Source organism: Marmota marmota, unplaced genomic scaffold (assembly GCF_001458135.2).
Source record: "Marmota marmota marmota unplaced genomic scaffold, marMar, whole genome shotgun sequence".
Classification (NCBI taxonomy): domain Eukaryota; kingdom Metazoa; phylum Chordata; class Mammalia; order Rodentia; family Sciuridae; genus Marmota; species Marmota marmota.
In genome coordinates this window covers 21,554,474-21,576,909 of record NW_026000016.1, presented here as the reverse complement: position 1 = coordinate 21,576,909, position 22,436 = coordinate 21,554,474, and the positions used below count along the sequence as shown (strand labels likewise).

Sequence of the window (22,436 nt, the reverse complement as noted above, 5' to 3'; positions counted from 1 at the left end):
TCCATTCCCAGCTTTCCAAGAAATCTCCATACTGCTTTCCAAATTGGCTGCACCAATTTGCAGTCCCACCAGCAATGTACAAGTGTACCCTTTTCCCCACATCCTCGCCAGCACTTGTTGTTGTGTGACTTCCTAATGGCTGCCAATCTTACTGGATTTCTTAGGAAGTAAACTACTTTTATAAAAAAAAAATAGCATTTATACATTATGTTCAAATTTAAGATATCAATATTTATTTAATAAAAACAAAATATTAATGTGGCACCTTAAATCTTTTTTTAAAATAGAAGACCCTGTGTCAGTTCTTCTTTTTTTTCATTTATTTTTGCCTTAACCTGCATTTCTGGAGAGGCCCAACCCCATTCTAAGATAGTGCCCTCTTTCTTCTGCCCTCCACTTATTCACACATCATGTGATGTCTCTATAAACCCTGCAAAAGGTTATTTCACTCCGAATGAAAACCAAAGACCTCATAGTAATGACTAAGACTCTGGGTTTACTTCTCTAATCTCATTTTTTTCCGTTCTCTCTGATTACTTAGTCTTCCCTATCCATTCCGTCCTCTGTTTACAACATTAAGCACATTCTGATTTTAGGGCTTTGTACTGGCTGGTCCTTCTGCCTGGAACATGTATTTCCAAAATTACATATGGCGAAGCCCTTTACATACTTTTAAGTTTGTGCAAACATGTCATCCTCTCAATTAGGCCTATACTAGGACCTACCTTCTTAAAATGATAAAATTCTTCACCTGCACATCTGACTCATCTCCTTATTCTACTCTATTTTAAAGCACTTGTCACTTTCTAACATACTGTTATCATTCATACACTTCCATATTTATTGAGTTTTTTTTCCCCACTGTTTGACCTCCATCCAGGCAAGGCAAGGATTTCTGTCTTTTAAACTCAAAAATAAGAAACAACACCTGGTATTCAATAAATATTTGTTGAAAAATCCATGAATGAATAAAACAGACATGTCAAATTAATTTTAATTAATCTTAGTAATAAACTGAAAAATAAAATATTACAAAGAAAATAAATTTTCACAAATCTTCATGCCTATGTATATGCAGTTCCATTCTATACAGAGTACCTCCACTTCTTCAGTCTAATTCCCTTTTCCCTGTTCATACATATGATTTGCCAAACTCCAACTTGATTTCCAAAAATAAAAGTAGGTCTTTCAAAAAATCATCATCTTTGTTCTCTTTAAACACAAGTGCTCCTCCTATGTACACTTCATGTACATCTATTAACTTTTTCCCATAGCCTCTTTACCTGTGTTATAATGACTACTTGTATTTCTGATTCCCACACCAAAATATGAATTCCTTGAAAACAAAAACCATTTTTATTTGCTTTTTCCTCACTGATATATAACTTACAACACAATACAGGGACTCAATGGATGTTCTGTGTATAAATAAACCAGTTTTTTAAATCTACTAAAGTGAATCAATGATGAACCACAGAAATTTACCTTCTACTTGTTTCCTTAGTTTTTCAATTTCTTCTTTTAAGGTTTTTATTTCTAAATCCTTGCTTGCTGTTAGTGGACCATCAACAGTTGAATACTGTAGAGCTTGGACGGTCTGTGTTGACTCTTAAAAAAAAGAAAAGAAAATTATCAAAGTACTTTAAATTTTAAAAACGAATATTAATAGTTTTGTAGAAAAATCTTTACATAATTTTATAGACCAGAACATCTATCCATTCAAAAAAGAGCATTATGTCATAAAAATTAAGTCATAAAAATTCCATTGCATATCTTTAAATTATTTACATATGTATAATATACATTTATATATGAATCTACCTTCTAATACATGAGATTTTCCATTTTAAGTACTCGTGTACTCTTGGTGTACTCTGCCAGTGAATCAACTATTTATTCACTCTGTACTAAAAGAGCATTAGCATGTGATAATTCAAAAGGATCATCTGTCAGATGATACATGAACAACTGAATCTGGTGTACAAAAGAAGATTCAAACATGCTATTATATCATCTATGGAAGTGCTAGCCTTCCAAATTTCATGTATGAAAGTTGAGGCCCATCTATAGATGACTTTGGTTCCCCAATTTAGTTGAAATAGATTTATTAATTTATCCTACAGTTCTAATCAGAAAATGCAAGGAACTGAAGAAACATTAACTCTATTGAGGCTTATTCCCAGATATCATCAAAATGATGTCTGGGAATATGTCAGAAATGAAACCACCCTTTGTTCTAAAATAGGTTTCTGCTACATAGGGAAAGGTTCCCAAAAGGTAAGTCTCACCCTTATCAAACTCTCTGTGGGTTAGTGTAAATCATTGCCATCTGTTTTGTATTTAATACATATTTAATACATACAGTTAAATTATACAGTTAATGATATAATGATTTTGTTGGTCAATGATATATGGTTATCAAAGTATTTGTTAACTTGAATTAAAGTATAAGATATATTGTGCAACTCTCAAAATTTATATCCAATAATTATTTCTTACATATTTCTTTTTATTTGGGTTCAAAATATACTACAAATTGATTCTTTCTGTGTTTATTTAAAAATAATACCCACTATTTTTAATATTTTTAAGGCATCTAAATTAGGAGTAGAAAATGAGCTTGCAAAATACCCAATGGACATTAAGGCAAGTTAATTTTCCTTCTATACACCGCCTGCTTCAGCATATGGATAGAGTAGGCATCCTTGCTCCTGTCCCTCCTTAAATCTCCTGGATCCGCTAAATGGATCTAGAAAATAGATCTAGCCATTTTCTATTTATTACAGCTATTCACATATCTGCCCTATCTTCTTGGAGTCTCAGAAAGAAAGACTGAATAGGGCAAAAGAAATTATCTAGAGATTATGGTTTAGAATTTTCTAAAACTGATATAAGACATCAATCAGGATTGCAGAAGCTCAGTGAATTCCAAACAGGATTTTATATTAATATAAAGAATGGTATGCTTAGACACATTATAGTCAAACTGTTTAAAACTAACACTAAGAACAAGCTGCCAAAGGAGCAAAATGATAAATTATCTTCAAGAGATGAAGCTTAACAGCTAACTTCTAAAGAAATACAATGAAGTTAGAAAACAATGGAACAATAACTACAGAGTTCTAAAAGAAAAAACCGCCAAGCTAGAAATCTAAAACAGCAAAAATATATTTCAAAAATGAAGACAAAACTAAGAACACTTTTAAACAAATAAAATCTTTAAAAAAAAAGAATTTGTCACAACACACTTACATTATTAAAAAAATACAATAGGAAGTTTTTCAGGCTGAAGAAAAATTATGCTGGATAGAAACATTGATCACTAAGCTTAACATTTTTCCTTGATATTCTTATTAGTGATGTATGAACAGTAAATATATGAAGATACTCAATGTCATCATTCATTAGGAAAATTAAAATTAAAATTATAAGACACCATCATACAGAACAGATATGAGTGGAAAAAGCTGACAGAAACCAGTTCTGAAGGTAGGGATTGAAGGAAGTGAAATTCGTATGTTCGTGAAACCATGCACTGATATAACCACTTTGGAAAACTTTTTGACAATATCTTCCATAGCTGAAAACTCTCTTCCCCAAAACCAAGAAGTTCTACAGGTGTATATCCAAGAGAAATATGTATATACGACCACCAAAAGAAATATATAAAAATATGCACAAGAACTTTACTCATAATAGTCAATTTTTGAAAATTACCCAAATGTCTACTACCAATAGATTGGATACATAAATTTTTACTATTTACATATACAGAATGCTAAACAATAGTAAAATAAAGAATAAACTTTTGAAATGTAGAAAACATGAATGATTCTCAAAAACAACACATTAAATGGAAGAAGACAGATACAAAAGAGAACCACATACTACATGATTTCACTTATATAAAGTTCAATAACAAGTAAAAATTAATGAATGGTGAAAGAAATTAGAACAGTGATTACTTCAGGGAAGTAGGACACAAACTGAGACAGGGACTGAAAGGGGACTTTTTGCTATGCTGGAAACATTCTACATACCAACGTGGGTGAAGGTTATAGGAGTCCACATGTACATAAACATTCATTGTTCATACACATAAAAGCAAAATGTGTATATTATTATATGTATATCACCATATTAAATAATCAATAAACAAAAAAATCTTGAGTCACAAAGGGGAAGTAATTCACATGTAGAGATTTTAGTATATATTGAAAAACGGAAAACAGTTGGTGCTACTGGTGTCTGTAATCTTTTCTCTAATGGACCTCTAAAACAATGATAGTAAAATTTTATAATTGTAAACAACTTTGGTTCTCTCTTAGGAGTTATAAGTTCTTGATTATTTGTTCATACATACATTTCTTTATTCACAAAGTATATAAACTAAATTGTATGTTACATCCTTCATTTTAGAGAAAATAAATCTGAAAAGATAGAAAATGCACTTTGAGAGTGAATTATAAATAGAATGGTCAGGAAAGACATCATGGGCAACCTCAATCAAGTAGAGAGGAGCTTTGAGTAGAGAGGCAAGCCATTATATCAAAGCAAGGCCATTAGGGCAATAGCTAATGCAAAAGTCCTAATGTCAGGGATCTACCTGGCTTATGGTGGGGGGGACAAAAACAGCAAGGAGCCAGAATGGCTTGAACTTACAAGGCAAAGAGTACTAGGAAATGATTTCAGAAAGGAAATAAGAAGCCAGATCATACATGGTCTTAGGCCATTAAAATGAATTTGGTTATTATTGTGAATAAGAAGGAAAGCCATTAGGACTGGGGAAAATTCAGGGAAATAAAATGATCTAAATTGCATTTTGATACAATTACTTAGCTGTTATGTTGAAAATAACTGTGGAAAAGCATATAGGGGTGTTTAAAAAAGGGAGAGCAGTAAGATGTTGAAAGACAGAGGGGGGGGAGAGATAGATAGATAGATAGATAAGAGAGAGATAGATAGATATGACATGGTTTAAAGCATGGTTAAGAACCCTACCCCACAGTGAATGATAATCAGATTTTTGGGTTTGATACCCAGTATGGCAAAAACAAAGTAAAAAAGATTCTGAATCTATTACAACAGCAAAGCTGACCTGATATGCTGATAAATCAGATGTAGGAATTGAGAGACAGGGAGTAAAGTTTTCTCTTCTGAAAACCGAAAACATGTTATAGTCTAGCATACGCTAACATTCAAAGGTCAAACTGAAGGAGCAATCAGCAAAGGAGAATGAGGACACCTTCTAAGGAAAAACAAAACCAACTGGATAAAGTGCCCCAGAAGTCAAAAAAGGAAAGTGTTTTCTAAGGAAAAAATGCTTAATTGGGTCAAATGCTGCTGACAGGTAAAAAGATAAGAACTGAAAAACAGTCACCAGATTTTGCAAGACAGGGCAGGGAAACAGGCTAAGGCACAAAAGGATTATTGGGCAGGATTAAGAGCTGACTTGAGACTAGTGTTCATGAATATGAAGTGATACCAGTCAGTATGTTGTATTTTAAGAAAGATACCTTGAGCTCCACACATGTAGTTGCAAAGCTGCATTTAAAAAGCAGTTTGACAAACAGAAAGGAGAACAACAGATTTGAAGGCAGATATAAGAGTATGATTATCACAGATCATATAATGAAAAAAGAAGGTATAAGATAAATAGTGAAATGATGATTGTAGGATGACACAGAATTGCTGATAACAGTGGAACTGAATAAATGTTGGAGGTAAGGCACCACAGAGAATTCATTAGAAAATTACAAGGAGGAGATAATGGAGGAGTTGCTTAAAACTGAGATTAATAAAATTACTGTAATTGTGGAAAATATCTTGCCAGTATCAGACAAAGCAAATAAAGTAGGGTGAAGATTCAAGATTCTTACAAGCGAAGAATTAGGAAACTAAGAATCTTAGAAGTTTTACCTATATATATTTTTAAATCACCCATCATTGAAATAGGAATAATGATATAAACAGTGACAGTAGGACAAGAGCTAGAATTCTTTAAGGATTGAGGAAAAAATGATATGAAAAGTCATTAAAGTATTATAAAAGCAAGAAGAGTCCTCATTCCTCTCTTCACAGAGGTATTTATTCTCACATATTTTACACACTTATATACCACACCCATGGAAGACATACTATTTTGTTGTTGTTTACCGTTAACGGTATGATTTTACATAAATGATATTATACTGTGTTCTTTATAAATTTCTACAATTTGAATTTTTATCACTTAAAAGATTTTCTTTTGAAGATAAAACAACCACTTGTAATAGCTCCTGACACTGTGGGTCCAATTTTAACAGGGAAAACATTATCCTTAAATATATATACCTTGAAGCTTTCTACTAAGTTCAAGTTTTTCCTGTTCAAGACGCTTAATTCTTCTCTCATAAGCTTCTGTTGCTAAGTTGTTATCAAGAGTCCTCTGGACATTAACATCGAGATCCAGTGAGGTGGGACCAGCTGTGACTCTTAAACAGCTCCGATCAGAAAGAACACTGAAGGGAAAAAATATATATGTGGGTTCACACTGCAATAAAAAGTCTGAAAAAAAATTACCTTTTGAAATTTAACACATGGATTTGAATATCTATAGTAGAATGACAGTAAAAAATACTTTTTATAAAATTACCATAAGACACTGTTAAAAGTATTTTTTGAATGAAAACTTAAATCCACCAAATGGTTCTAAATTTTAAAAAGCACTAATTTTTATAAAATTAAATTTGGTGAAGGATTAGTGGTTTGACCACAGTTAAGTATAATAGCAGTCAAAACTAACAACCATAGTGCTCTTTACCAGAATTTGAAATCTAAAATTAAAAAGGTGCTTTCCTTAATTCAATAGAAGTTAATTAAAAATAATAGAGGTGATAGACATTCAGCAATAAAGAAAATAAATAGAAATCCTTGTCAATGTAGAGCTAAAATTTTGTTACAGGAACAGAAAGAAGATAAATAAATAAAATATTCCATACATTAAAGTGTTTAATGCTAAAAAGAAAACATGAAGCAGGGAAATGAGAAATGAAGTCTTGAGGCAGAAGAGATAAAGGTTTAGATGAAGGGATCAGAAAAGCTACTCTTGTGACAACAACTATGAGAAAAGCTAAGTAAGTGTAGGAGGCCAGCAAAAGGTATATTAGAAGGAAGAGCATTCAGGCAACTGGAATAAGAATGCAAGGGTCCTGGGTCAGAAAAGAGTTCTGTGTGGATAGAATGGAGTAGAATAAGGAGAAGAACAGAAGGAAATAAAATCAGGAAAAATAAAAGAGAGCCAGTTATATAGGGCCTAGTAAGAACTTTGGTTTGGAGTAAAGATACAAAGTCACTGAAGTTGAGCAGTGAAGGGGACTGATCCTGAACAGGGGAGTGACATGTTCTGACTTAACTTACAACAGGATACTGGGACAGGTTCAGAAAAATATAACAAAGGAGATTATGAACATATTATGTAGGATTAAGATAAATTTGAAGTAGAAGAGAGAAAAGAGGTCTCAGCTACAGATGCATAGCCCAAATATCTGGGAAAACAATAAAGAAGAAGTTGGGAAAAAGAAATCCAAAGACTGAGCCCTAGAACACTCTGATATTCAGAAATCCGGATGATTAGGAGGAATCAGGTATGGAGACCGAGGAGTACCCAGAAAAGTAAAAAAGAAAATCAGCAAAGTGCTCTAGACGTGAAGAGAAGAAGGTTAGTGATCTGTAGCCATAGAAAGAAGACGAGACAAGGCAAAATCAGTAACACTAGGAATGAGAAGTGATCACTAGATTTAGCAACACAGAAGGCAATGAAAACATGATAAAAAAGCAGTATGCATGAAGTGACAGGGAATAAATCTCCATCTTGGATTCAAGAAAGAACAGAATGAAAAACACAAATAGTCAACAGTCAGAAGTAATTTTGCTATATGTAGAACAGAGAAAAGGTTGGTAACAAATGGGATCCAGAGATATTTTTTATTTTGCTTTAAGAAGGAAGACGAACAGTGTTTTTATAAACCAAGGGAAATTATCTGCTGATAGAGATGACACATGGGGAAAAATTATGGTATAAAACTGAGCAGTGCACTGTGCTAGACAGTAGAGATAGAACGAGTTGACCTTACTTGCAAGCTTACATGGCCTATCTATGAAAAGAAAAGCACATATGAATCCAAAGGTATGCAGGTAGAAAATCTAGTAAAAGTTTGCAGAAGTTGTCTCCTGTTGGTTTCAATCCTCTCAGTGAAACAAAAAGCAAGATAATCAGCTGAGAGTGAGGATGACTGAGGTTTTGGAGGCAAATGTGAAATATGAAATTTTTATCCAGGTGAGTGGAAGAGTGAGCACACTAGGGTAAAATAGTATATATGCCAAACAACAACATAGGGCATTTGAATTTGGTGAACTTGAATATATGCCAAACAACAACATAGGGCATTTGAATTTGGTGAACTTGAATTTCTCTCATCACTCTGAACTACATAGGCAGAGACAGAATTTACTTTAAATAATTGATGTTGACTTAGCAAAGCAAGCATAAAAGAATGAGAGATGGCCAAGGGAACTGAAGTGGCATGTAAGGAGTGATTATACTCATTCTCAGTGGAATCTAAATTGGGTGAGGAGGAACAAGAAGGTATAAAGGCAGTGAGGAATTGGTTAAAGGATGGTAACATCAATAAGCTGAAAATTCTGGTGCTTGACATCTAAAGAATATTATTCAATACCCCATGGTAGGACTCTTTCAATTCCTGATAACAGATTATGAGCTCTCCAGTGGTCCTACTGTTTCCTCTCTAAAATGAGTTAATCTTCTTGTGTATACTATTCATTTTCTATATCTAGCTTTTTCCCAACTGTAGATTAATTATATTTTTAAAAAAATTACCAAGGCTCTCTCATATATTATATATTTTTTAAAAATCCATGTAAATTGTCGAAATTATATTAACTTTTGAAACTTACCAACTACTAGTATAAGTAAAACCAACAAATGGCAGATGATGACCAGAAAATGCAGTATGTGTTGGTGGAGGCATTGTTTCCTAAAGGAAGGGGAAAAAAATCTGGTAAAAAATAGATAGTCATGACCTGTATGTTGGGCTATAAATATTAACTGTCAATGGAAATATGTGACTATTCCATTTAGGAACACTGGTAATTTTGGCACAGATATTAAGTGATAAAAAATTTACATCATGAACACTGGTACTATAAAATTATAATAAATGAAAATGAAGACTGAAAATCTGATAGTAACAGTACAGTCATTTACTGATATATTCTGCCTTTGCAATTTTTCTAGATGATACAATTAATTTGTAAACTCAAAAGCAACACTCAGTGTTTTTGCAACCATTCAAGATGTACAGAGCAGAGCAAAATTTAAGCTGCTCTATGCTCAGATTCCTAGCCATGGCTTGAACACCTAAAGTCATTCAAGCTTTCACACTGTAAACAAACATCCACTACATATATAAACATTTATGTTTCTTACATTTTTGTACCTTTTGTGAGAGATTCCACTGTTTAAATGACTCCCAAGTACAGCACTGATGTTCTGTCTAGTATTTCTTTTTTTTGGTACTGGGGTTCAACCAGGGACACTTTACCACTGAACTACATCCCCAGCCCTTTTGTTTTGTTTGTTTGTTTGGTGTGTAGGGGGGTGCGTACTGGGGATTTAACTGGGGCACTCAACCACTGAGCCCTATTTTATATTTTATTTAGAGACAGGGTCTCAGTGATTTGAACTCATGATACTCCTGCTTCAGCCTCCCAAGCACTGGGATTATAGGTGTGTGACATGGCGCCTGGCTTACTTATTTTTTGAGACAAGTCAAGGCTAAATTGATGAGGGTCTCACTAATTTACTCAGACTGGCCTCAAATTTGCAGTCCTCCCACTTCAGCCTCCCAAATTGCTGGGGTTACAGTCAAGTGCCACTGCACTCAGCTCTATCTAGTGAGAAAGCTATAATGTACCTTAACAGACGTAATAACATCTTAAATAAGCTTCATTCAGGCCATGAATTACAGTGTTGCTAAACATAAGTTCAATGCCAATGAATTAACAATATATGAGGAGTCTTTAAATAGCATCACACATAAAACACAATTAGGTATTGGTAAGTTCATGAAAATGTTATGACCACAAAAACCTAAACATGTCTTTCTAAGAGTGATGAATCAATGTTAGCTAATATAGTGTTCACAATAACTTTATAAAATATAATACCATGAATAATTAGAATTAACTGTACCATAAATTTAATTTGGAATGACTCATAATTTCTGTTAACAGTGAATATAATATATAATTCTAATAATAAAATATTGGTGAGGAGCTGGGCAAGGTGGCACATGCCTGTAATTACTGTAATTACTCAGGAGGCTGAGGCAAGAGGATCACAAGTTCAAGGCCACACTGAGCAACTCTGCAAGACTATTTATCAAAAATCAGGCATGATGGCACACTCCTGTCATCCCAGCGGTTTGGGAGGCTGAGAGAGGAGGATCACAAGTTCAAAGCCAGCCTCAGCAACAAGGAGGAGCTAAGCAATTCAGTGAGACCCTACCTCTAAATAAAATACAAAATAGGGCTAGGGGTATATGGCTCAGTGGTTGAGTGCCCCTGAATTCAATCCCTTCTATACCTTCCTCCCTGCAAATCAAAGAAAAGATCAAGAGCTGGGAATATAGTTCTACACTCAGTGGTACAGTATTTGTCTAACATATACAAAAACCTGGGTTCAATTCCCAGTAGAACAAAAATTTTGTAAAGGATGCAAGGAAAGTCTATCTAGTTTTTTCTTGTGAAGTTTTGAAAGTGTAAGAGAAGTTCTTACCTGCCTTGAGTATATTAAGAACAGTAAAAAATCATATAAAATAAATATTAAAAAATTTAGTACAGAATAAAAACCACAAGAAGTAAAATTCAGTAAAACAAAACTCAAAAAGAGAAGTAAAAAGGCAAAAAAATCTACAAATTTTACATGCTTATTTTCCTAAATTTTAATATAACCTGATGATTCACAACAGAGATCAACACACCATGCTATCCTTGTAAGAATGGTAGAATATTTTTCTAGTTCATTTGCCTGCCATTTTCCTCAAGCAGAGTCATAGCCTCAGGCTAGTAAGGCTCTGGACTTCCCCCATTCATTTCCTACCAAGTTTGCTATTTTTTGCAGCAACATGATTGGTGTGGTTATTTAGCTCTCCAAATTGAGTCTTCCCCTTCTGGCAGCAAATGCTATCTTTTACATCCAGAACCATTCTACTAGTACAAGTGTCACAACCAAGCAGATAATGAGGATGGAGGATGTGCTATGTGTAATTTTAACCAAAGCTAAGGAGTGTTTCATGAATAAATTCTCAATTTATTTCCCTTTGGTTAACATATTAAGCCATTAAATGGTTTTTGACAGTTTTGACTAGTTTCAGGACTGGTTTTTAGGGAGAGATTTCCCAACTCCTCCACTTTACAATCAAGAAAGCATGCAATTTGTCTTCTTCTTAGGAAATCTACTGAATAACTTATCAAAGAAGTTAAGTCTTTGAATTTTACTCATTTGTGAATAACTACATTGGCCCCAGTTAACTCTTCATTTCCCTATTACATACTGGAAGTCTTGACTATTGTTTGATTAATAATTGATAAGGTGGTCCTAGTACAACATTGGTAAACCAAAAAATTACTTTATAAGCATATTTAAAAGAAACAGGAACAGAACTTCTTCATAATGTCATACTTACAGAATTTTTTAAACAGTCATCATCTACATCAAAATTTGATGTATCTGTTGGGCTACTAACTTCTGGAATATAAGGTGCTTCACAGTTTCTAATATTATCCCAATCAATTCCACTAAAAAATGGATGTTTCTTAAAGTCTTCTATTCCATTTTGACCAAGTCGATGCTCTCTGCTACAAATAAGTCTTCGAATAAGATCCTTAGCATTTTCAGATACATCAGTCACTTGGGCTGGAAACTGAAATCTCTCCTATACAAAGAATGACAGAAACAAAATGAGTATAGATCAATATTAAGCTTATTAAGTAGTGTAATTGATTTGTATATTTTTCTTAAAAATACGTTTCATTTTTAAAACGCCTGGTAAGTGTATGCTGGGAAATAGTACTAATACTAAAGGAGATATAGGGATGAATAAAGAAAAGATCATTTCCCTAAAAGAACTTTTAATTTTATATGTGACTTAGTCACATTTGTGCTACAGAAAGAGTAAATACTATAAAACCTTACACTGTTATTAGAATGAAAAGGACTGATTAAGAGTGGGAGAATTCAACTCAATATCTCAATAAGATGTAGATGGTTGATAATTTTCCTATACAATACAAACTAATTACTAACTTATTAATATTAAACATTTTTAAAGAATGTAATATGTATCTGATGCTATTAAAAGTGATTTACCCCTTTAACTCATTTAGTCTTTAACACTATCATCTTAGGTATGTACTACTACTATGGAAGAGGAAACCAAGTAATTTTCTCAACTAGTAGAATAACAGAAATGGATTTTGAACTGGAGTTATCTCACTCCAGAACTGTGCTATTAAATACCATGTTACACTACAATAATTTCTTTTTTTAATATTTATTTTTTAGTTATAGGTGGACACAATGTCTTTATTTTACTTTATGTGGTGCTGGATTGAACCCAGTGCCTCATGCATGCTAGGCGAGCGCTTTACCTCTGAGCCACAACCCCAGCCCTACAGTGATTTCTTAAATGCTGTCCCTGATTTTTCTTACAACTAACTAATCTTTCTTTGTAGCTATTTACAGCACTATCTTTGCAGGTAGGTGGAAGAACAAAAACTTCTATAAAACTGATTTATACACTTGTAAAGCAAGTAATCATAATTGCATCACCAAAACAAAAGAACAGATTCTCATTCCTTTTGGGGGATATTCCTATTCATATGTAGGATTTTTGCAAGTGCTCACAATCTTCTGAAACTCTTCAAACTAAACCTTTCCTCTTCTTATGTACAATCTTTCTTATTTCACTTTGTACTAAGTAGATTAAAGTTTTTGTAAATTTCTTCCTGTCATACATTTGTATTGTTTCTAATGTTTCAAGATCCTGAATAATATCAAAATAGATTATCTTGTATACACATCTTTGTCCTTCTAAATATTTCAATTGGGTGGATTCCTAAAACTAAAGTTGCTCAATGAAAAGTTCTAACCATTTGTTAAGGTATTTAGGTGCATGCCTGTAAGCTTCCAGACAGAAAGATTACATCAATTTATATTCCTATCAAAAATACCTCATAATGCTCATCACAATAAATTATTTAGTAGAGTACACTTTTTTTTTAATTTGAAAATTTGACAAGAAAAAAAGGCATCTAATTTTTATTTATACTTGCATTTCATTTGTCAATACTATGGTTGAGATTTTTTTTACATACATTCTAATCATAAATCCATGCACAGTGTCATGAGCAATGACTAAAATTGTCCATTATGACCTTTGTTATTCAGTTGAAAAGACCATTCAATTTCCTACTCATTAGCGTCTCCAAATAAAATATAGTAGAAAGCTATAACTAATGTCTTTATGTATAATTTATGGATTGTCATGTACCTACTAACAAATGTAGTTCATTGTTTTTAGAAAAATATTTTCTATTTCCATTTAATTAAACTATATTATTTATCATAATAATCTGGTTTAAAAAAGTAAAATATATACTAACTTTGTGATTCATAATTTTCCCATATGTCTCCACCAGAGATTCTGCATAGAATGGTGTTTCTCCATACAGCATTTCATACATACAGACCCCCAAAGACCACCAGTCACACTCAGGTCCATATCTGCCTTTTCCATCTTCCATTGCTTGAAGGATTTCAGGAGAAATGTAATCTGGGGTCCCAACTGCCACTGAGGACTGGACCTGAAGAAATTTACATTTTTATTAATCTACTGTAAGATATTAGGAACAAAATAATTATATATTATAAAATTACACTTGAGATTCACCACAGACAATGTTACCTCACAACTACTACATCTTTGTCATTATCTGAATTTAGTCTCCCATTATATAGGAAACTTACATATAGGTAAGATTTTGTATAATCTCCATGTTAGTGGTTTTTCAGATTACATAATACTATAGAATCTCTATTGTAGATGTTACTTAGTTGACTAGATTTAGGGTAACAATATGACTGGAATCATCACAGTTGTTAATAATAAAATGAATATTAGGTTTAAAATATTGACTTATTAACATCTGTATAATTAGTGTGTTTGTATATGTATAAATGGAACCGTGAAAATGTTACAATTAGAGGGGGGAGGGGACAATGAACAAAATTTAGGCCAATATTGAAGATTATGTTTAAACTTATGGTAACCTATGAAAAATAAATGCCAATGACAATGTAACAAAGTATTTACTAATGAAAAAATTATAAAGGAGAAAAAGTATATACTTCAAAACCACAGTTTCCACACACACACACACACACACACATACTGCCCCACCAAAATTGTGGATATAATTCACTATAGCAGATTAGGTGTTAAATTAGAAAACTAGGTTAACTAAAAAAGATCCTCAGTACATACAATCTAAGGTACCTTGAGATGGCACTTTATATTTTTTAAAAGCATAGCAAAAACTGAACATTCTCAAGGTAAACAAGGCTTATTATTCTTGATTTTACACACTGAATTACTAATCTCAATAATTAGGATAGGTTTTAATTTGACAACACTGAGTTGACATAACTTAAAAATTCTTCATTATGACCTCTTAAAAATACAACAGCGATTCTTATAAATATAAAAACACAACTCCTAAAAAAAGAAATTCTGAGGGGTCAATAAGCAATAAATGGTTGACCAGGAAAGTGATAAGCATTAGAGCTGGGATGGGGTTTGAGTGTTCCTGGTTTTCATTTTCTAGGTACTTAGATTTTAAAATACATAAGGAACAAAATGAAAAGACCCATGAGATTATGTAAAGTAGGGACTTTGAAGGGAGGCTACCTTATATTATATGCCCTTTGCCTTAAGAGGTACATTATTTAGTGAAATGGAAAATTATAAAAATCGCCACACAGTCAAGAATGACAAGAAGACTTGTTATTGTGGCTGATTTGTGAAATATATTTCTCCTGCAGAATAAAAATTCCTAATTTAAGATCACAAGATCTTAATATTTGGGATTCTAACTCACACTGCTTCTGAAGTCCATATGTTCTCAAGCCAAAAACTGGCATAAATCTTGGCCCTATAGTCAATTTGTTTGCCTCTATGAAGCAAAGCAAATTCAAAATTACTTTGGAGGACAAATGCTTAAATTTGGCCAGATACAATTCTCACACACACACACACACACACACACACACAAATCTCACTAAGAATGAGCTCACAATCCAATAATATAAACCAAATGAGGAAACTGTCCATTATAACTAGCAGTCAAAAATTCCAACAAACAATGTATTGTAACAAAGTATTTATTAATGAAAAAAATTATAAAGGGGGAAAATTAATTCCTAACAAATATGAGATCTTCTGCTTCAAATAAGTATGTTTAAAATTACTAAAGACACACAACAAAATTTAAAAAAAAACAGATATATACAAACAAGTCTCAGAAATGAATTTATTGAAATTTTGAAAATACAGTGAACAAATGTATTACATACATTGAAAAGAAGGTTACACCTGAAAAAGAGCTTAAGAAGTTCATCACCATCCAGTATGAAAAGATACAAAGATGAAAGATATAGAAGAGTACCAACACTGGAATGAGTAGGTTCAATACCGTATAACATGAGAGAATAAAAGAAAGGACAAAAATGCTGAAAAACAATATTCAAAGAGTTACAGCTTTAATATTTTTCAAGAATAATATAAGGCTTGAATCCTTGGAATCAGGAGGCTATTTAGTCCTGAAAACATAAAACCAGCTCCACTTCTATACCCACTATAGTTACATTATGGAATACCGAAGGCAAATAGATTTTTAAAAACATTGAAAACACCCCCCAAAAAAATTTTTTTGTGGGGTGTGTGTGTGTGTGTGTGTGTGTGTTGCTGTGTATCGAAACAGGTGAGGCAAGCACTCTATCAACTGAGCTGTATACCCAGCCCACAAAAAGATTATCTAAGAGGTTGCGGGTGCAGCCTAGTGATAGAGCACTTGCCTGGAATGCTGAAGGTCCTAAGGTTCAATCACCAGTACTGCAAAAATATAAAAAGATTATCTACCAAAGAATGACAATTAGATTAACAGATGAAATATTAATACTACCAAATAGCAGTGAGAACAAATGGAATCATAACTTACAAGTAATGAGATAAAATAATTATCAATACAATATTTCCTACTGTATCAGTCACCTTTGTATTGCTGTGACCAAAATACTTAACAACAACAAGTAAGAAAAGTTTATTCAGGTATTAGTCACCTTTGTATTAGTCACCTTTGTATTGCTGTGACCAAAATACTTTACAACAACAAGTAAGAAAAGTTTATTCAGGCTCATGGTTTCAGAGGTTTGGTCCATGGTTGGCTAACTTCATTGCTCTAGACCTGAGGCAAGGCAAAACACTGTGGCAGCAGGATATGATAGAGGACAGTTGTCAGCTCATGACAGCCAAGAAGCACAAAGAAGGGAAAGGGCAAGTAAGAGATATAGTCCAAGACTATGTTCCCAATGCAGCTATCACCCAGGAGGCCATTCAAATTATTAATCCAACAAATAGAGTAATCTACTGATGAGTTTACAACTCTCATAATCCAGTCTTTTAAATTCTCAATACTGCCTGACATATGAGTTCTTTGGGATCATTTTTAGATCCAAACCATAATATCCATCTATCTAAATTAAGATACAGTAATGTGTTAAAGACATTTTCATAAAAAGATTGAGTGAGCTGTAACTTATAGATCCTTTCAGAAAAGTACTAAAGGGTATACTTCAAAAAACACAAACTCAGATTGAGGAATGTGATACTAGAAGCAATCAAAAATAAGGATATTAGTAAATTTAAACATGTACTTACATGATTATTTATTACATAACATAATGGAGGAGGAGGAGGAGGAGGAGGAGGAGGAGGAGGAAGAGGAAGAGAAAGAATAACAAGGAAGAAAATGTCAACTACTATTAAGGTCAAAAACTAAGGTGTCTTATAAATACTTACAACTATAATTTGTTGATTTAAACTTAATACAATAACATTATTTTAAAATCCACCCACTTTACCTCCCTACCCTCATCCCCCCCCCCTCAAAAAAAAAGAAAGAAAGAAAGAAAAAAACCCTAAAACACTAGAAAACAGTAACATTCTACTGAGGAAATGATTAGGATTAAAAGGGTCTAAGTTTTTAAAAGGGTCTGTTTATTTAGTTGTCTTAAAGTAATAATTCCCTCATTTCCCTCCCCATAGTACCTGGCAATCATCATTGAACTTTTGAGTATTTTTTAATTTGGCTCCTCTAGGTACCTCATATAAATGGGATTAGATATTATTTGTTCTTTTATAACTGGATTATTTTACTTGTATGTCCTTAAGGTTCACCCATGTTATCACATGTATAAGAATGCCCTTTCTTTTCAAGGCTGATAAGTCACTGTGTCTATATACTCATTCTGTTAACAGACATTTGAGTAGCTTTGAATTTTTGGCTATTGTAAATAATGCTGCTATGAACATGGGCATAAAAACATCTGTTCAAGCCTCTGTTTTTATTTCTTTGGGGTATTTATGCATAATAGAAATTGCTGGATTACTTGATAATTTTATTTTTAATTTCTTGAAGAACTATCCATATTTTTTTCCATAGCAGCTATACTATGCTACATTTCTATCAACAGTGCCCCAAAGTTCCTATTTATTCACATCCTTGACAACACTTCTTATTTTCTGCTTTATTACCAGCCATCCTAGATATGAGGTGCCCAATATGACTTTGATTTGCCTTTCTATAAGGATTAGTTTTAGTGAGTGTTTATTGGCCATCTGTGTATCTTCTTTGGAAAATTGTCTATTGAAGTCCCTTGTGGTTTTTTTCAATGGGGTTATTTTTGTTGAGTTTGATTAGTTCTTTTATTCATTTTTTAAATTAACATGTTATTAGGGGCTGGGGATGTGGCTCAAGTGGTAGCACGCTCGCCTGGCATGCGTGCGGCCCAGGTTCGATCCTCAGCACCACATACAAACAAAGATGTTGTGTCTGCCGAAAACTGAAAAATAAATATTGAAATTCTCTCTCTCTCTTTAAAAAAAAAAAAACATGTTATTATATATGGTTTGCAAATATTTTGACCCATTCAACATGTTGCCTTTTAACTCCGAAGAATGATGCACAAAATTTTTTGAGGATATAGTACAACTTATTTTTCTTTTGTTGCCTATGATTTTTGTATTATGCTGAGAAATAACTATCAAATCCAATGTCATAAAGCTTTCACCTACGCTTTCTTCTAAGAGTTTTATAGTCTTAGTTTTTATATTTAAGCATTTAATTCATTTTGAGGTTTTTGTTTATTTGTTTGTAGTACCAGTGAATGAACCTAAGGGAGCTTAGCCACATCCCTAGCCCTTTGTATTTTTTGAGACAGGGTCTCACTAGGTTGTTTATAGCCTCACTAAGTTGAATTTGCAATCCTTCTGTTTGGCCTCCCTAGGTGCTGGGATTATAGATGTGCACCACCACACCCAGCTTGAGTTAATTGTTATGTATGATGTAAACTAAGTTTCTTTTTTTTTTTTTTTAGTTTTTTTCTTGTTTTATTTTTTATTTATTTATTTTTCTTTTTTATATAATTTTCTTTTTTTTAAATTTTTTTAACTACCCGACAGCAGTACAAAGCATTACAATTCTATTACATATATAGGGCACAATTTTTCATATCTCTGTATATAAAGTGTGTTCACGCCAATTTATGCCGTTATACATGTTCTTTTTTGCATTACAATTCTTTTTTTTCACCTTTATACCACAATTTATCATATCTCCATATACAAGATATGTTGACACCAAATTCACATCTTCATACATGTATTTTGTACAACGATGAGGGTCTCCTTCCACCATCCATGCAATTCCCCTTCTCCCTTCCTTTCTCTCTCAACCCTCTTCCCTATCTAGAGGTAATCTTCTTCCCATGCTCTTCCTCCCTACCCCATTTTGAGTCATCCCCCTTATATCAGAGAAGACATTCGGCATTTGGTTTTTCAGGATTGGCTAACTTCACTTAGCATAATCTGCTCTAATGCCATCCATTTCCCTGCAAATGCCATGATCTTATTATTTTTTAGTGCTGAGTAATACTCCATTGTGTATAAATGCCACATTTTTTTAAATCCATTCATCCATTGAAGGACATCTAGGTTGGCTCCACAGTTTAGCTACTGTGAATTGTGCTGCTGTAAACACTGATGTGGCTGTGTCCTGTAGTATGCTGTTTTTAGGTCCTTTGGGTATAGTTCGAGAAGAGTAGTTGTATATGTACAGCATGCCTTTATTTTATTTTATGTGGTGCTAAGGATCCAACCCAGTGCCTCACACATGCCAGGCAAGTGCTCTGTGACTGAGGCCCAGCCCAAGTTTCTTGATTTGACTGGAAGTATGTTGCAAAATTGATTAACTTAAGTTTAAATATTTTTAAAAATTAAAGATAACTATTAAAATATTGAACATAAAAGGTATAACTTCCAAAATAGAAAAAGAAATAAAAGTTACTAAAAATGTATTCTTTTTGAATAAACATGGAACACATAAAAAATTGGCCTGCTATAAAATTATAAAACAAATTTCAACTAATGCCGAAAAAATGAATCTTCAAGCCCATTTTCCAACAAAATAAAACTAGAAATAAGCCAAATAATTAATTAATATAATACTATAGATATGAAAAGGTATACCTATAAATAATTATGATCCACATAAGAATTCTCAATGAAGTTGGAAAAGACTTAGAATTAAGCAATAGTAAATGTTCTTTTTTAAAAAATATTTATTTTTTAGTTGTACACAATACCTTTATTTTGTTTATTTATTTATTTTTTTATGTGGTGCTGAGGATCAAACCCAGGGCCTTGCCCATGCTAGGTGAGCGCTCTACCGCTGAGCCACAACCCCAACCCAGTAAATGTTCTTTACAAATATTTACCAAAAAAAAAGAGAAATACAAACAAACAATAGTAGGAATGAATAAGGGGCAAAACTACACATACAAAAGAGATTTTATAACTAGGTAGAGGGTAATTTGAACAAATTTACTCCAATAATACTGAAAACTCAGAGAAAATGGACAATTTTCAGAAAAATGTAACTTACCAAAACTGACTCAGGAAGAAACAGAAAACCAAACAGACCTATAACCATTAAAAAGTTTTAATCAATAGTAAAAAAAAAAAAAAAGAAAGAAAAAAGAAATCTGCCTGTAAAACAAACAAAATAACAAAAGAAAACCAAAACCTCACCAAGGCTAAGGTAATTTATAATGAATTTTATGGATTACAAAAGAAACAGACAATCACTGAATTATATTAACTGTCCTAGAGCTAAAATGAGTAAGAGGAGAGAATAGGGTTTACCTACTCATTTTATAAAGCTACTCCAATATCAGATACGATCAATCTCATTATTGAATGTCAGGTAACAATCCTATATAAAATATTAGTATTAGCAGAATCAATCTAGCAATCTTTTAAAATATATCAATATGAAATTGTGATAAAGTTAGGTTCATCCAAAGAATGGTGGCTTAACACTGAAAAATCTATGTCATTCATCAAATTGAAATAATAAAGGAAAAACACCATAACATTATCTCAATGAATACAAAAACTATTTGATTACAACCATAATGGTAAACTCTTGGTAATCAGAAATAAAAATAAATTCCTTAATCTGATAAAGGATATTTGAAACTACAAAAACACCACCATAAAGTCACAAGACAAGATGTTCATTATCACTACACACCTCTTTGTTTTTTGTTTTTATTTTGGAACCAGGGATTGAAACCAAAGGCACCTAACCCTTGAGCCACATCCCCAGCCCTTTTTATTTGTTATTTTGAGGGTCTCACTAAGTTAATGAGGCTGGCTTTGAACTTACATCCTGTTGCCTCAGCCCCCACAGGTAATGGGATGATAGGCATGCACCACTAAGCCCAGGTACCACATGTATTTAACATTGTATTGGATGATAAAAGGGGGAAAAATCCAGAGATGATATTTATTTGTGGATTATATGACAGTCTGTATAAAAAATTTAAAAGCATGTACAAATTACTTTGAACTGATAAAAATTTAGCAAGATAACTAGAGTCAGAATGAACACAGAAAACCAACTGTGGCCTAAAAAGAGCTATATGCTATTAAACTGCAAATCCAAACTGCAATTTATCATAACCAAAAAAAATTCACAAGGTATCTAGGAATAAATATAACATGTTATTATTTACTATTATTAAGCAATAGATTAATAATAGTAAATTTTATAAAATTTTACTAACAGAAATACAAAGAACTCTAAAATAATTATAATGAATACATTTATGAAAGGGAACATTCCATGTTATAAATTCCCCAAATCAATCTCTAAATTCAGTGTAGGTCTTCAAGCTTGTATTTGTTAAAGAATATCTATACCTGGGTACGGGTATGAATATAAACCACTTTAACAATTACATGGAAAAACAAAGGGGCAAGAATAGTCAAGACAGTTTTAGAGGAAGAAAATGAATTACAATGGACATTTCTACATCAGAAACTGACTTCTGAAGGTAAAATGATTAAATGACTCAGATTTAAGAGCCAAAAAGCAACAACATGCTTAATACTGAAAGTCACAGGAGAAGGAAGATGGCGGCGAGGGGAGTACATTGCCCCCGTGTGCTGCTTCACTGTGTGGGAGTATGACAAGTCAGGACGGCTAAAGGATATCTTGTTAGGTATTTCCAGCAATAGTGGGGTGCTCCGGAACCTGGAGGAAGGATTTCCATCGCACGAGGATCGGCTACGGGGACTCAAACGCGAGAGGTTTGTCGCACGGAGGGTAACACTGCTTATTCAGCAAATCGCCCCGCGGCTAGAGTCTGCAGCACGCGCTGGGATAGAGACGCAGGGATACAGCGCTGCAGTTTCTGCCAGCCGCGCAAGCACCGTACTCAGGGCTGAATTCTGGGTTCAAGACGGGGGAAGGAAGCGGTCCATCTCGGTTCTCCACACCGGTCAGACCACAGAGGAGGCCAGCAGCCACCATGTTGGTAAACTGACGTCACCTTCCCTGTTTTCGACTGACCGCAGCTCATTCAGCCATAGATCAGGTAATTTCAGGCTGCAATTCGCCTGCGGCTTGCAGACAGATTGCTAGGGTTCAGCGCCTGGGTGCTTCTTAGAACCTGATCTTATCGGAGCGAACAC

The 22,436-nt window shown here is 33.3% G+C and overlaps 1 protein-coding gene across 14 annotated transcripts in view; it reads right to left on the bottom strand.

Moving 5' to 3' along the window:
• The window catches only part of Cdc42bpa (CDC42 binding protein kinase alpha), a 309,215-nt gene that overhangs the window by 147,095 nt on the left and 139,684 nt on the right, over positions 1–22,436 (bottom strand). For all 14 annotated transcript variants that reach the window (XM_048809282.1, XM_048809272.1, XM_048809276.1 and 11 more), the window contains exons 7-11: positions 13,726–13,926; positions 11,748–11,996; positions 8,956–9,035; positions 6,334–6,500; positions 1,486–1,608 (exon numbers count right to left, since the gene is read on the bottom strand). In XM_048809282.1, coding sequence (XP_048665239.1) covers positions 1,486–1,608; positions 6,334–6,500; positions 8,956–9,035; positions 11,748–11,996; positions 13,726–13,926 — 820 coding nt within the window. The remainder of the gene's footprint in view (positions 1–1,485; positions 1,609–6,333; positions 6,501–8,955; positions 9,036–11,747; positions 11,997–13,725; positions 13,927–22,436) is intronic.